The sequence below is a fragment of the Coccinella septempunctata genome, chromosome 8, assembly GCF_907165205.1.
Source record: "Coccinella septempunctata chromosome 8, icCocSept1.1, whole genome shotgun sequence".
In the NCBI taxonomy this organism is placed as follows: domain Eukaryota; kingdom Metazoa; phylum Arthropoda; class Insecta; order Coleoptera; family Coccinellidae; genus Coccinella; species Coccinella septempunctata.
In genome coordinates this window covers 21,609,579-21,624,280 of record NC_058196.1, presented here as the reverse complement: position 1 = coordinate 21,624,280, position 14,702 = coordinate 21,609,579, and the positions used below count along the sequence as shown (strand labels likewise).

At 37.4% G+C, this 14,702-nt stretch overlaps 1 protein-coding gene across 1 annotated transcript; it reads left to right on the top strand.

The window, feature by feature from the left end:
* Window positions 1-560: 560 nt before the first annotated feature.
* LOC123318444 (fatty acid synthase-like) lies at window positions 561-13,296 on the top strand. Its single transcript, XM_044905063.1, has 27 exons — window positions 561-699; window positions 3,212-3,346; window positions 3,447-3,596; window positions 3,654-3,821; window positions 5,357-5,557; window positions 5,612-5,850; window positions 5,907-6,326; window positions 6,397-6,528; window positions 6,587-6,817; window positions 6,875-7,064; window positions 7,169-7,703; window positions 7,759-8,020; window positions 8,085-8,184; window positions 8,247-8,504; window positions 8,578-8,742; window positions 8,800-8,948; window positions 9,007-9,162; window positions 9,222-9,446; window positions 9,506-10,156; window positions 10,228-10,407; window positions 10,485-10,864; window positions 10,921-11,051; window positions 11,106-11,324; window positions 11,649-11,978; window positions 12,037-12,530; window positions 12,581-12,814; window positions 13,151-13,296. Exons 2-27 carry the CDS (start codon window positions 3,217-3,219, stop codon window positions 13,256-13,258), a joined length of 6,438 nt encoding a protein of 2,145 aa, XP_044760998.1. The 5' UTR covers window positions 561-699; window positions 3,212-3,216; the 3' UTR covers window positions 13,259-13,296.
* The last annotated feature ends 1,406 nt before the right edge of the window (window positions 13,297-14,702 follow it).

The window sequence follows — 14,702 nt, the reverse complement described above, 5'->3', positions numbered from 1 at the left end:
CACCTCATAAGGAATGTTATTGTTCTTATATTCCTGGAATTTTGTATAGAAACGAATTGATTTTTTCATCGGGTGACTGACTGCGTTCTGAGGAAATTCTTCTGAACCACATCATATTTTTTACGATTACTTACAAGCAAATAGAATTTTATAGAATTTCCATCCATCGATTTCAGAAATCATGTACCTATGGAAAAATTCCTTGAAGAATGTTTTATCCAAGTTATAAACTACAACTATAATGTGATATGCAGCGCTCTAGAACGCATCCAGAGATGAGAAATGTATATTTCATTTGCACAAACTGCTTCTGAGAAAATCATAGTTCAATATCACATAAATCGAAATCAATTTCAGTTTCTCTCAAAAGCATCCAACGAAAGTGTTCAAATTTCAGGATAATAAATTAAAATATTCAATCATTAGGTATACGCATTGATATCCTGTGACGGGGAATGAGGAAAAAAAGGTTAATGACAGAATTCACTTCAAACCCTTCGTCAACCAACATTTTGGTGTTTAAATTATATGAATAGGATATTGTTATGCTGACCCCTAAGATCGCAATTTCCTCTTTGTCTCATACATAAATGAATGAGTTCTGGAAAGACTTATAAAAAACTCTTCGATTGGGTCCTATCGTTCAGTTGTGCTTGTGGGCTCAGGTTGTGAATATTTTGGATTTTACTACCATTTCAGGTAAGTGAATAGACAGTGGAAAAAGTCTTCTGAAGAATCACCTTGAAATGATGTGATTTACAATATAGGAACAATCTGAAAAAAATGGTATAATCGAAAAATTTCAAATACCTAAGTGCATTGCAAAATACATAAAAAATTTAATTTTTTTGGAAAAAACATGTGTTCGAAAAAAAATTTGAGAATGATGCAAATGATTTCAAAATGTTTAGATGGATTTTTAACAAAAAAAAAATAACTGAGAGTAGATTTTGATGTAAAAATATTCTTACTGACTAACCTTAAAGACTGAATTTTTTTCAAATATAAATTCACAATAATTCAGCACATTCTATGAGATTTTAGAAGTGCAATGAATTTTTATTTTAAGAATACAATCCAAGATAATGCCCACGCTAAGTTGCATTTTCAGTGAGAACCCAGTTTCTAAGAAAACAGTTATAAAAAGCTATAACATTCATCACTGCAGTGATGATGTTTTAGCAACCTTGTGAGATGATCTTTGTGTGAAATAAGTCAGTTTTCTCTTCACAAGTCGTTCTCGAAGAGCAGTATTTCTTATTTTACTGTCTCACATACAGGCAAGAACTCCAATAGCATACAGTGCGCGTCAAAATTATGGAACAAATTCATTTTCTCAGAAGAAAAATATTTAGCAACAAAACCCTGAAATCGGTCAATTTTTGTTTCACTTCCACCAAATTTTTATATATTTTTGAAGGAATTTTGTTGCAACCTGTGCCATTCCTATAAAGCCTCTAAATTTTTTGAAAAGGGAAGTGGGTACTTTTTTGGTAAGGTCTTTGTATCTTCTTCACAGGCGTGCAGAAATTTTCAAGAAATTTTTTTTTTTTTATTTGTTAATTCCAAGTGTTTTCAGTATGTGCACTTTGTCATGGCTCATTTATTTTGAGACTTTGGTACCTGATGAAATTCGTCACCGAATGAAAGTCCACCCACAGTTTCCCCCCACACGTGAAAAATTAGAATGTTGAAAGTTGAAACTTTTCGATAAAATGTTTCGATTCAAAGAAAGATTTCTGGTTCTGGGTTCGTAAGGGGACGAAAGTTGTACAGGGTGGGCTAAATTGCTGATACCTGAACTACAACTTTTTAACCCAACGAGATAGAGAAAAATGAATGTACCATTCATGTCCGTCTTCTTTCGAGAAACTAATATTACCATCAACTGCATTCCTCTCATTTTGTTTTTGAGCCAAAATTTAAATTTGGCGATTTCAACTTTGGTCATTATCTCCGTTTTTGTTTGTGCTAGGATGTTGAAATGAAGACACAATACAGACACTTTTTTGATAGCAATTCATTTTTTCCTACAGGTTTATTTGCTGAGCTATAACATAAACTTGTGTTTTTTCTTATGAAAACAGTAGTTTGAAATGACCTAGAAAGAATCGCTTTTTTTTACCATTTCAGAAATATATTATACATTACCCTTCAGTCATTTTGAACTACTTTTTTCATAAGAAAAAATACATCTTTATGTTATAGCTCAGCAAATATACCTGTTGGAAAAAATCATAGTACGCCCCTGGATTGGTATCAAAAAAGTGTCTGTATAATGTTTTCATTTGAACAGAAACGGAGATAATGACCAAAGTTGAAATTTTAATTTGGACCTATAACTCGAAAACAAAAGAAAGCAGAAAGAAGGTAGAAAAAGTTCTAATTCAGGTATCACCAATTTTGCCCACCCTGTACATGAACAAAACTGTGATGATCGACTTTCAGTCGGTGACAAATTTCATCAGGTACCATCGTCTCAAAGTAAATGAGCTATGACAAAGTTCACATACTGAAAACCTCTTTGGACTAACTAATTAAAAACAAAAATTCTTGAAAATTTCTACACGCCTGTACAGAAGATATAAGGAACTTGCCAAAAAAGTACCACATGACCACATGATGAAAAATTTAGAGGGTTAATGGGGATGGCACAGGGTTCAACAAAAATCCTTCAAAAATTCATGAAATTTGGTAAAAGCGAAACAAAATGGACCTGTTTCAGGATTTCGTTGCCAAACATTTTTCTTCTGAGAAAATGAATTTGTTCCATAATTTTTACGCGCACTGTATAATACGTCAATAATATGTAGATAAATGTTACCATCACCTTTAGTCCTATGGTTTTTGGCGTGCTTGTTTTCGATTTAAATTAGCACAGAAATTTCAGCGGCTGTCTCATTCAACCAATTTTTTTTTACTTTATAAATTTGTCAATTGAGATGTTGATGGCGAAGATTCATTACAATTACTCATAAAAAAACATTTGGTAGACAACAATAATCCACAACTTTTGAAACGGTCATAAAATTTCTGAAACTCCCTAACCCTTGTGGAGCAGTATAACTCTAAGTAGGTTTTGTAAATGATGCATTTGTGGTAGGTTATCATTTTCATGGGATACCTACAGTATGTTTGCGTTTCTGATTGATTATGATGAATAAGTTGATTAGTTGAATTTTTGGTAAAAATCCTTCAAATAATTTTTCAGCCACAATGAAGTTGAACGAATTTGAAGTAGCCATTTCTGGAGTAGGTGGTTTGTTCCCGAAGGCGAGCAATATTGAGGAATTGAAGGAGCGCCTTTTGAACAACGAAATTCTTCTAGAGCATCGTTGGAAATACGGTAATGTCAAATTAGCCCACTATGATGTGAATTGAAAGAACTCAGCTTCCATTGAATCTCTTTTTTTTTTTGACTGATATGAAACTATCGACTTCTTCAGGTGAACGTGGATGCACCAATGTCATAGGAAAAATCGATGTGGGCAATTTCGACAATGCTTACTTTGGAATCCATCGTCAGCAATGTACATACATGGACCCCATGCAGCGTCTTGTTCTGGAAAGAACTTTTGAGGCTCTGTTGGATGCTGGTAAGTCCCTTATTCTCTTATCCGTGTTAAACAGCTCTCTAACTGTTTTACTTACAGGTGTCAACCCTGCCGACATCAGAGGACGCAGAATTGGTTGCTTCATGGGTTCTACAGTAGGAGAAAACGACAATTTATTCTTGGAGTCAGTCGTTAGTGGTTTTGGTGTTACTGGCCACTCAAGGGCTATGATGCCTAACAGAGTGTCTTACTGGTTGAATCTGAAAGGTACGTTGGTCGTTTACAATATTAACTTGAAATATTTTAACCAACGGTCTTCGTGAATCACACTTCATATCGTAATTTTGTTTGAAAGACACTTTTCAGAAATAATTAGGTACTAGCAGATCGGATATTGATACTTATTGGTTTTAGAATTATGATGTGGAAGGTTGTTGCAATATTGGAGTGCTATCTGATGAACAGTTTCTATTGATAATACTATCCTCACAATATACTTAATGATTGTAAATCAGATCCGGTTCAAACTCACTCATAACCCTTGAACAACAATGTTAGTACACAATAGGTGTATAATAATTATTATTCAAAATCAGATGTTCATTCCTATTGAATATTTTTCCTACATGAATAAAATATGTCCGATGAACGATGCACCTCATTCAGTCATTATTCAAAATTCAAATCAATTCTTCATAAGAATTCATCAGGTGATCAGGTTCAATGGTTTTTTTGCAGATATGAAGAATAAATCAAGCTGTCATGGATTTCTTTCAATTTTCATCCCATCTGTGACTCCAAGTTGAACTCATTTTGCACCTGAAAAATAAATTAGCCTCAAATTATTTTGCGTTCAGATTCCATCAACTGTTGTTCTGATAGCTTAATGTTGAGCTAGCCGTTCGGTCTTGACGATGTTTTGACTGACCCCACCTTTTCGAGAATTTTCTGAAAGTCAACTTTTGACACGCGTATCTCCCAGAAAAATCATTGAAGTTTTTCTGAATAAATAAGTTCTCATATACTCATACTCATAATATTGCTTACTTTCAGAAGAAATATTCCAATATTTGCGCTATTATAGTTTCATAGCTGTCGATTGCAGTTAGTGTCAACAAACTGACTATATCTATCTTCTCTTCATTTGTATAAACAGATTTTTTTTCAAATGAGACACTCTATATTAACTTGCATCTTTCGAAAACTTTTTACATGCCCAATCCAAACATATACATATAAGTATTAAATTTTTCGGAGTTTTCCTGTTATCCAAAGAAATAAAAAGCATAATCCAAAACATATCAAAATAAAAAAAATGGTACGAGCCAATAACTTATATTTAGTTATGCTCCTTTCTGTTGCTCTGAAACAGAAAAATTCAGAAAACTAGATTCGAAAAACTCAGCTGATACTATTTTTCAAATCATCCAACAAATTTGAAAACTAGCTTCAAGTGAGCGATGATATATGGTTTCATGCGTCATTCAAAGAGCTTTTAAAAGATGCCATTCTGTACCTATATTGTAGGGTGTTCCATTTAAAAAAAATAAGAATTTTAAAATGTGGCAGCACTTCCTTTGAGTTTTTTGAAACGTTCTGTCTGTACAACGGGGGTTCCAAGTTAGATATTCCTAAAATTTGCTGGAACAAACGGCAATTTGTTAGCTATAACGGAAACCTTCTTACAGAATTACAAATGTTGAAAAATATTTCCTGAAAATTATCAATGAGTCCGAAACAGACAATCTTGAACACCTACTTTCCTTTAATTCTACAAAAGCGTGAATAAATTATTTTTTTAGGCCCTAGTGTGGCGTATGACAGCAACTGGGTTAGTGGAATTGAAATTCTTCGAATTGCTTTCGATGCAATTAAAACCGGCCAATGTGAAGCCTGCATTGTTGGAACTGCCAACCTTGCTCTGAACTCAGAGTTTCAGTTCCTATACGGTGATATGGGACTTCTATCTCCCGATGGAAGTAACAAATCTTTCGATGCAGAAGGTAACACTTTCTCTATTCGAATAAAGTTTTTTTCTTATATCTTGTCTGTTTTAGCTACTGGTTATGCTAGAAGTGATGGAGTGGTAGTGTTCTTCGTTCAGAGAGCCCAAGAAGCGAAAAGATCCTACGCTAATATCGTACATGTTGCAACGCGTTTTGATGGTCAACGTGAAGGCAAATTGTTAGATATAGATGTCGATAATCTAACTGAATTCCTGTCTGAATTCTATGAAACTGCTAAGGTAGACCCTAAAGAAGTGGAATTCGTGGAAGCTTACGGTTCAGCCATCAAAGTAAGCATTGAATTTATAGTATGAACGTTATAAACTCAACCAAAAATCTTTCGCAGGAGACTGATAAGAAGGAAATAGCTGCTTTGGAGAGAGTTTTCTGCAAGAATCGTAAAACACCCTTACTCATCGGAAGCGTGAAACCAAACACTGGTCACAGTGAAGCTTCATCTGCCATGTTCAGTATTGTTAAGTCTTTGATAGCCTTGGAAACTGAAACTATTCCTGCTACCCTTCAATACAGCAAACCAAATCCTGAAATTCCTGCATTGGTTAATGGCTCTATTCAAGTCGTCACTGAAAATAGAAAATGGAATCCAAAATATATAGCCGTCAATGCTATAGGTCTGGATTCTTACTATGGACACATCTTACTCAAGGCTAATCCAAAGAAATTGCCGGCTAAGATCAATGATTTGCCAAGACTGCTTATGGCTTCGACGAGAACAGAAGAAGGCATCAAAAATATCTTAGAAGTCGTATGTACCATGACTCACCATGAAACTTTGGCTCAATTAATAGTGAATATGACTAAAATATTCTTTTCAGTTCAAAACACGTGAAGGCATAAATGACGAATATGTGTCTCTGGTACAAGGAGTATATTCAAAACCAATTCTTGGACATCTGCACCGTGGTTATTCGCTTCAAGGCGCAGAAGATGTGAAATGTGAATCTGAAGTGAGAACAAATTTTGAATTTCAATGTATCCAGAAGTCTATTTAACGCAATTTTTTAGACTCATTTGGGAAACAAACGTCAAATATGGTTCGTCTACTCTGGTATGGGCAGTCAGTGGGCTGGCATGGCTAGTGACCTGATGAAGATACCAGTTTTCAACGCTGCAATCCAAAAATGTCAAGCATTACTGGCAAAGAAAGGAATAGATTTGATATCTGTTATAACAAACCCAGACAAGAAAGTTTTCGATAATATCTTGAATTCTTTCATTGGTATCGCAGCCATTCAGGTGACTTGTGAAACCTTTACAAAACAACTGTTTCCTCAGTAACTTGATTCATTTCAGATTGGTTTGACAGATGTTTTGCATTCTCTTGGTATCACTCCCGATGGTATCATCGGGCATTCAGTAGGAGAATTAGGTTGTGCTTATGCAGATGGCTGTGTGACAGCTGAGCAAATGATCATGTGTGCTTATTCCAGAGGAAAAGCATCTTTGGAAGCCGAGTTGATCCCTGGAATGATGGCTGCTGTAGGCAAGTTAATACTCTACTAATGTCGAGATGAAAAAAAAAACATCAAATGAGAAGCGAATAATGACCATGATATTCGATTTTCAATTAATCATTGATTTTCTCAGGAATGGGTTACCACCAAATCAAGGATAAGTGTCCAGAAAGTATAGAAGTGGCTTGTCACAACGGACCAGACAGTTCAACTATCTCAGGACCAACAGAAGACATGGAGAAGTTTGTCAAACAGCTCCAAGATGAAGGAGTCTTCGCAAGGCTGGTAAACGTCTCCAACATCGCTTACCACAGTAGATACATCAAACCTGCTGCTCCATTACTTTTGAATTATCTCAAAGAAGTTATTCCGACCCCCGTAGAGAGATCTCCTAAATGGATTAGTACTTCCAACTTGGAGGAGAACTGGGGAACAGATTTAGCCAAACATTCCTCAGCTGAATACCACACAAACAACTTGCTTAGCTCTGTGCTTTTCGAAGAAGGTTTGCATCATATTCCTAAGGATTCAGTACTTATCGAGATAGCTCCTCATGGACTTCTTCAAGCAATTCTTAAAAGGTCGTTGAAACCTGGATGTACCAATGTCCCATTGACCCAACGTGGTAGCAAAAGCGCTGTAGAATTCTTATTCAACAGTCTTGGAAAGTAAGATTTTTTACAAACCATTCGACGACATTGCATTGATTGAATTCTTATGTAGGTTGTATTTGGCCGGTTTGGACTTGAACATACAACAGTTATATCCAAAGATTGACTATCCAGTCAGTAGGGGAACACCAAGTTTATCAAATCTATCTCATTGGGAGCACAGCGAAACTTGGAGAACTGGTTTGGAGGACAAAATCAATTCTCTGTTGTATGGTGTGAGAAACATTGACGTTTCTCTTAACACTGAAGAATTCAGGGAGTTCGTTGGTCACCAACTTGACGACGAGGTTATTCTACCATCAAGTGCTTACTTGGTATGTGCAAATGCGTTTTCTTGGATTTTTTTTTAGATTTATTAATGTATGTGTTCATGTTTAGAACATCGTTTCCCAAATCATCGCCAGTATAAGCAGTGGACATCAAGAAGTAGTCTTCGAAAATCTCCACTTCAGGAGCTGTTTGAACATTCCGAAGATGGGTGAGCAACGAAATTAATTCCTCAAAGTTTCTCAGTGTAACGAAATGCAATTGTGTTCACAGGGGGTGTTGCTATGCACGCTATGATACAGAAAGGTAGTGGTTCCTTCGAAGTATTGGCCGATGGAGAAATTGTTGTTACTGGAAAAATGACTTTCCCACTATCCACTGATAAGTTTATGCAGGAAGATACTGAGATACAGCTGACTGACGAGTATGTCCAATTGTCAGGAAACGATATCTATAACGAATTCCAACATCGTGGATATAAATATTCAGGCCCCTTCAAAACCATCAAAAATTTGACAATCACTGAGGAAGGTGAGTGGTATTGATCTGATCGATATATTTATAAATTTTTGACGATTTCCATTGCTTATGTATTCTTCTAAAGGCTCCATTGGTACTCTGCAATGGAATGGAAAGTGGCACATGTTCTTAGAAGGTATCTTCCAACAATACTTGCTGCAGGCTGGTGAACGTAATCAGGATATCCAAGTGCCGAGAACTATTCAAAAAATCGCCCTATCTCAGAACGATCTTCCTTCTGAGAAGTGTGGTACGTATATGTTAATTAAACTTAAATTAAAGCCTCTTAATTGATTGTCTTCCGTAGACTTAACCGTCCACTATAACTACTCCACCCAGATACTCGCTACAAACGGAATTCAAGTGGTCGGCATTCAGTCTACTTCCATCCCAAGGAGGCAAAGGGAAATATCTTATGATTCCATCGAATTTTTCCCATTATCTAATTCACTGACGGTAAATACTTACCCTGTAGTTAAAATTGATGAAATATAATTACCATAAATGATTTTAGGGAATGGAGGAAGTTCTCAATGCTTCTCTCTATCTAGCTATAGAAAGCTACAGTGGTACTGAAGGTGTAGGAACTGTAATGATAACAGATATTGAAACAGAAAAATCATTGCATGAACCACTGAAAGTTGTTTTGAAGCATTATCAGAAGTTCAACGTGAGTAATTTGTATCCTTTGCAATATAAGCAGATGGTAACGTTAACCGTTACTTGCAGCCCAACCTTGCTAGAGCATCGAATCTCAAGGATGTCATGATCCAACAAGCTTATCCTTCCTTGTTCATCTACAACGATCATATCAATGACGAACTGGCAAGGATTACTGCTGCTAGCAACGGTTTCATCCTGGTTAAAACAAGCAAGGATATCCTATCCAACAACCAGTTGATACAAATAGCCCAGTGGAATGTTGGCAGTTCTAGCTACTCTTTGTTGAGGAAGGTACGTGAAGGTATAACAATTAGGTTATCTGAAAAATCTCATTTTTTGATCAATTTCAGGTACCACAAAAGAAACCAACCATTGTCTTGGTCAAAGGGGAGACTCTGAGCACCAAAGACTTCTCCAGGGGTTCTGTGACTTGGGTCAACGAACTCACAGCCGCTGCTAGTTCTAACCCAGATGGTGTTCTACTCGTGTCAACTGTCATGCCTGTCGAAGGTCTTGTGAATTTCGTTCAAGAACTCCGTTCAGTACCCAATCTAAGCAAAGTGTGCTGTTTCTTCAACTTCGACAAGAGATCCGACGAAATAAATACAAATGATTCTTTGTATCAAAATATTTATAACTACAGAATCAGTTTGTCCGTTCTGAAGGACAATGTTTTCGGTACTTACCTACCGGTTCCTGTCAGTTTCAAAGAGAATATATTGCAGAATCTCTCTTTGACTTCCAACGTCATCAACAACAAGACCATTCAATACTTGAGTGTGAATCCAGTCGATGAGACCATTTGTCCCCCAGTTTACAAACCTGTGCAGCTAGGTAACATCGATTACTCTGCTGTGACTAGTTCCGGAAAAGGAGTTATGGGATTGGCCAGAATTGATCAGGATACCTTCAAACTTGTACCTGACCCCATTTTCTGCTGGGATATACCAGAAGGATGGAATATTCAAGATGGTGCCACTGTACCGAATGCATTTGCTTGTGTAAGTTTGCATTATTTTACCTTTTTGATAAATTGCTTTAAAAATGGTTTATTTCGATTTACAAATTACAGGCCTACTATGCCTTGAAATACAAAGGAGATCTCACAGCTGGTAACACCGTCCTCATTCATGGAGGCTGCACCAGTATTGGTATGGCTGCAATCTGCATTGCGTCTACACATGGTTGTCACATCTACACAACCGTAGCGAATGATATGCAGAGAGCTTTCTTGAAGAAGCATTTTGTGTTTGTAAGTATGACGCACCTTCACCAAATAGTTTCCCTATTCTTGGAAAAGATGGAGGAACTCACATATCGTTTTTGTAGTTGAGAGATCGTCAAATCCTCAACAGCAACGACTCTACCTTCGAGCCTGCCCTATTGACAGCGACTGGAGGTGCAGGAGCTGATATAGTCATGAATTGTCTCTCCGGTCCTCTGCTTCAAGCATCTATGGGATGCTTGGCAGACTACGGAAAGTTCATTCAGTATGGAAAATATGACGTTGACGAGAACAATTCTATAGGCATGTTCGTTTTCCTGAGGAACATCTCTTTCTACGTTGTTGACTTCAATGAGCTTTTGAATGAAGATGACAGCGTCAAGAACGAGATCAGGGAATGCGTACAGAAAGGCTTAGAAGAGTTGGCTGTAAGGCCTTTACACAGGAAGGTTGTGGAGAGTCAGGACGTGAAGTTGATACTCAAGTAAGTCAGAAGATTGAAGACATTCTGAATTCGTATTATGTTTATATTTCTTTCAGCAATATGAGAAATAACGGAAATATTGGAAAGACTGTCATAAAAGTCAACAACACCCTGGAAATGAACAAATTCAATGTGAAGAATACCAACCAATTCATTTGTGACGGAAAGAGCTCGTACTTGATCTACGGTAATGCACAGAAATTTCTAGAGATTCACACAGATATCATTTGATAAATTTCAGGTGGAAGTGCTGAAGCTTGGACCGATTTAGCAGAATGGCTCATTCTTAGAGGTGCAAGAAGGATTATTGTTGCTTCAGACTCGAAACCACAACAGACCCATATCAACAGGCGTTTGTCACTTTTACTCTCTTACTTTGGAGCTGAGATTGTTCTATCGCAGACCAAACCTCATTCCAGAGAAGGAGCAACGGAATTGTTGTCTGAAGTTTATTCTCTTGGTAAGTTCGGCGTCATTCCTAATCATACAGCATTTTCTCAAATGCATCGACTTGCGCATTCATCTACTGACGAAGTACCTATTATTCTGGTGGGGCTTTAGTTTGTTGAGCACAAGCAGACGTTATTTGTCTGTCTCTGTACCGCTTCTTATCATAATAATTGAAAGGGGTACCTTGGTATAGAAGATGGAAAGTATGGATGCATTTAGATCAGTTGGTTATAGAACGACAAAATTCGGTTTCACACTTCATGAACTAGCAATCTCGAAACCGATGATTAAGGGGAATGTCAAAATAATTTATTCATGAGATATTTTCACTCAGGAACGATCCACATGGTTTTCCTTCTACCCAGCAAGACCAACCTTTCCAAAACTCATGACAACAGAACTGTGCAGTATATCGACCATTCTCTGCGTACAACAGCGCCGAAAGCGTTGTTCGTCAATTTCATAAACAGTGCTGCTGGTTTAGCCCAAGCAAGAGCCGAGGCTGGTTTCAACACTTACAACATCCAATACGATAAAGGTTTGGACTTCACTGTCGCCCTTCACAGCCTGGACACTATTCTATCTTTCAAAATCAAGAATATCATGATTATGGATGATAAAGTGGAGGATATCAACCAAGAAACTGCAGCTGTCCTATTTAAAAGTGAGTTTCCTAGTTACCTAAATGGATTGAGAATAACTGACATAACCGTTTGTTCCAGAACTCGACTACATTCTTCCATCGTCGATAGAAGAACTGACCGAACAATACATCAAAGCACCCAAGAAGCCCGACTTCATTCAACTGCCCACTCTTGGACCAAGAAAGATAAGGGAATTAGCACCAATTTTCGTGATTCCAGGACTGACAGACAATTCCCGAATCAGAGAACTAGCATTGGAACTCTTGTACCCAACATATTGCGCTGTATATTCTCAACAGAACCAAAGTATTTCAGAACTGGCGAACGAATTTGTGGCTCGCATGAAGGAAATTTGGCCTAAGGGTCCGTACACCCTTGTAGGAGTTTCATGGGGAGGTGCGCTCACCATGGAAATCGCCAGGATACTGGACCAACAGAAGGCCAGCATTCACGTATATCTCATAGATGGTGCGCCGAAGACTTTACAGATGGCTTTGATGCATCTAGGAGAAAACGCCACTAATGTCGAATTGAATCTGATCACTAGATACTTCAAAATTAATGAAGCATCGGTAAGTTTAAGAAAGACTTAGTGGTTGAGTTATTAATTTGATTTTTTCAGCTCATAGAAAAACTGAGTCATATATCCGACTGGGATTCCAGAGTAGCCTTAGCGTTGCAGGAATACACAGGACGGTTGAATGACAAAGCAGCAGCCAAGAAGGCTCTGACCAATCTTCGAGATAAACTGAAGGAAATCATTTCATACAGGCAATCCGAAGAGTGTTTGTCTGGAGAAATTTACCTTTTGAGACCATCTGGATGTAGTAAACACGATGGGTGTGATCTACTATCAGTAAGTATATATAGCATTTATCAGACTCTGCACTGGCTCATAAATCACCAGTTATTAATGAATGTTCCATAGACAATCAGTGTCTAATAGCAATTAATTACAAGTGATTTAAGAAGGCCACAATGTTTAAGGAAACGTATGGATCATGCATTGATCGTAGACATCCTTTGTTTTTGTGGTTTCCATGGCTTAAAAACGTGTTTTGTTAGGACAACAGTTTGAATGTTTCGACGGACTGAAGAATTTTACCATAAATGAATAAATATAGATGATTTCGTTCTCGAAATCTGTGTCGAAGAGAAAGTTTTCGATCTCACCATGTGATTTATTTTTCAGGCTTCCAAACGAACCCTTGCAGTTCATATAATAGAAGGGGATCATACCACCATCGTCAAAAGTCCAGAAACTGCATTGTTGATCAATCAAACGTTCTCATTGATTTGAATTTGTACTCTTTAATTAATAAATATGGTCATCTTGAATAATTTCGTTTAATTTTCTCTGAAAAACCTATAATATAGATAGGGTGAGTCTTTGACTCGTACAAATACACTGCGCAAAAAAATTCTGAAATTCTCAATTTTAATGAAAGTTAACTCTACATTGACTTTATAACTTATTTTTTATGTTCTCTCGGAAAGGTTTCGAACGAAACAAGACACATTAAATGAAAGAAAAATTCAGGATTTCACCGAATCTTATGTGAAAGAAGAGAAATGAACAATTTTCAAAATACTGAAATGCTGATAAGTGATTTAATACTTGGTATTTCCACCCCTTGCTCAATCGGATTGAGATCTGGACTTCTTGCTGGCCATTCCATTCGAGAGACTTCAACCTCTTCAAGGTACCCTGAACGATGCGCGCACGATGGGGTCTGGCATTATCATCCATAAAAATGAAATTTTCACCAATGTATGGGGCAAATGGCACTACATGCTCTTCAAGAATGTTCCTTATATACTTATCAGCATTCATAGCTCCATTATCAACGACTACTAGGTCTGTGCGAGCAGTCAAAGATATTCCACCCCATACCATAATCGATCCTCCCCCGAAACCAGTAGTATTCAGGAAATTGCACTGAGCATATCTTTCATGTGGACGTCTGTATACAAGGGAAGGTCGATCACAATGGTTGAGGCAGAATCTAGACTCATCTGTGAAGAGAACTCTTTCCCAATCGGCCTCTTCCCAATGGATATGCTCTCTCGCAAAATCCAAACGCGCCCCGATGGGCTGGGGTAAGAGCTGGGCCTCTTGCCGCTACACGGAGGCCTTAAATCATGTTCTCTGAGGCGATTTCTTATTGTCTGAGTGCTAATTTGCACCTCATGAGTTCGCTCAAGCTGAATTTGAAGGAGGCGAACGAATGCAAACTGTTGTCTCAACGAAGAAACTCTCAAGTAACGTTCTTGAATGGCAGTTGTTACCCGTGGTCTACCCTGTCCTGGTCTTTGGAAATTCATACCTGTCTCCCTGAATCGCTGCAACATTCTGGACACACTTGTATGGGAAACTCCAAACCTTTCTGCAATTCTTGTGTATGTCCAACCTTCTTCTTAGCAAAACTACCGCTTGGGCACATTCCTCTTGGGTCAAATTGCGTGTTTCGTGTTGCATAGCGATCGAGAGTAGAAAATCAAACGAAAGAAAAACTATTGATCACTAGAATTGATCGAGAACAACTGATTTCAGAATGGAGCCAATACATTCAAAATCTGATAATATCATCTTTTTTTATTCCTGCTGGGAAAAAACATTTGTATTGAAGAAAACCGTTGAAAGTGGATAACATATGCATGCATAATTCTGATAAAAATAATTATCATTGAGAACACCTTCAGTTGTAGAATAAATTTGAGATTTCCATAATGTGCGTTAATTT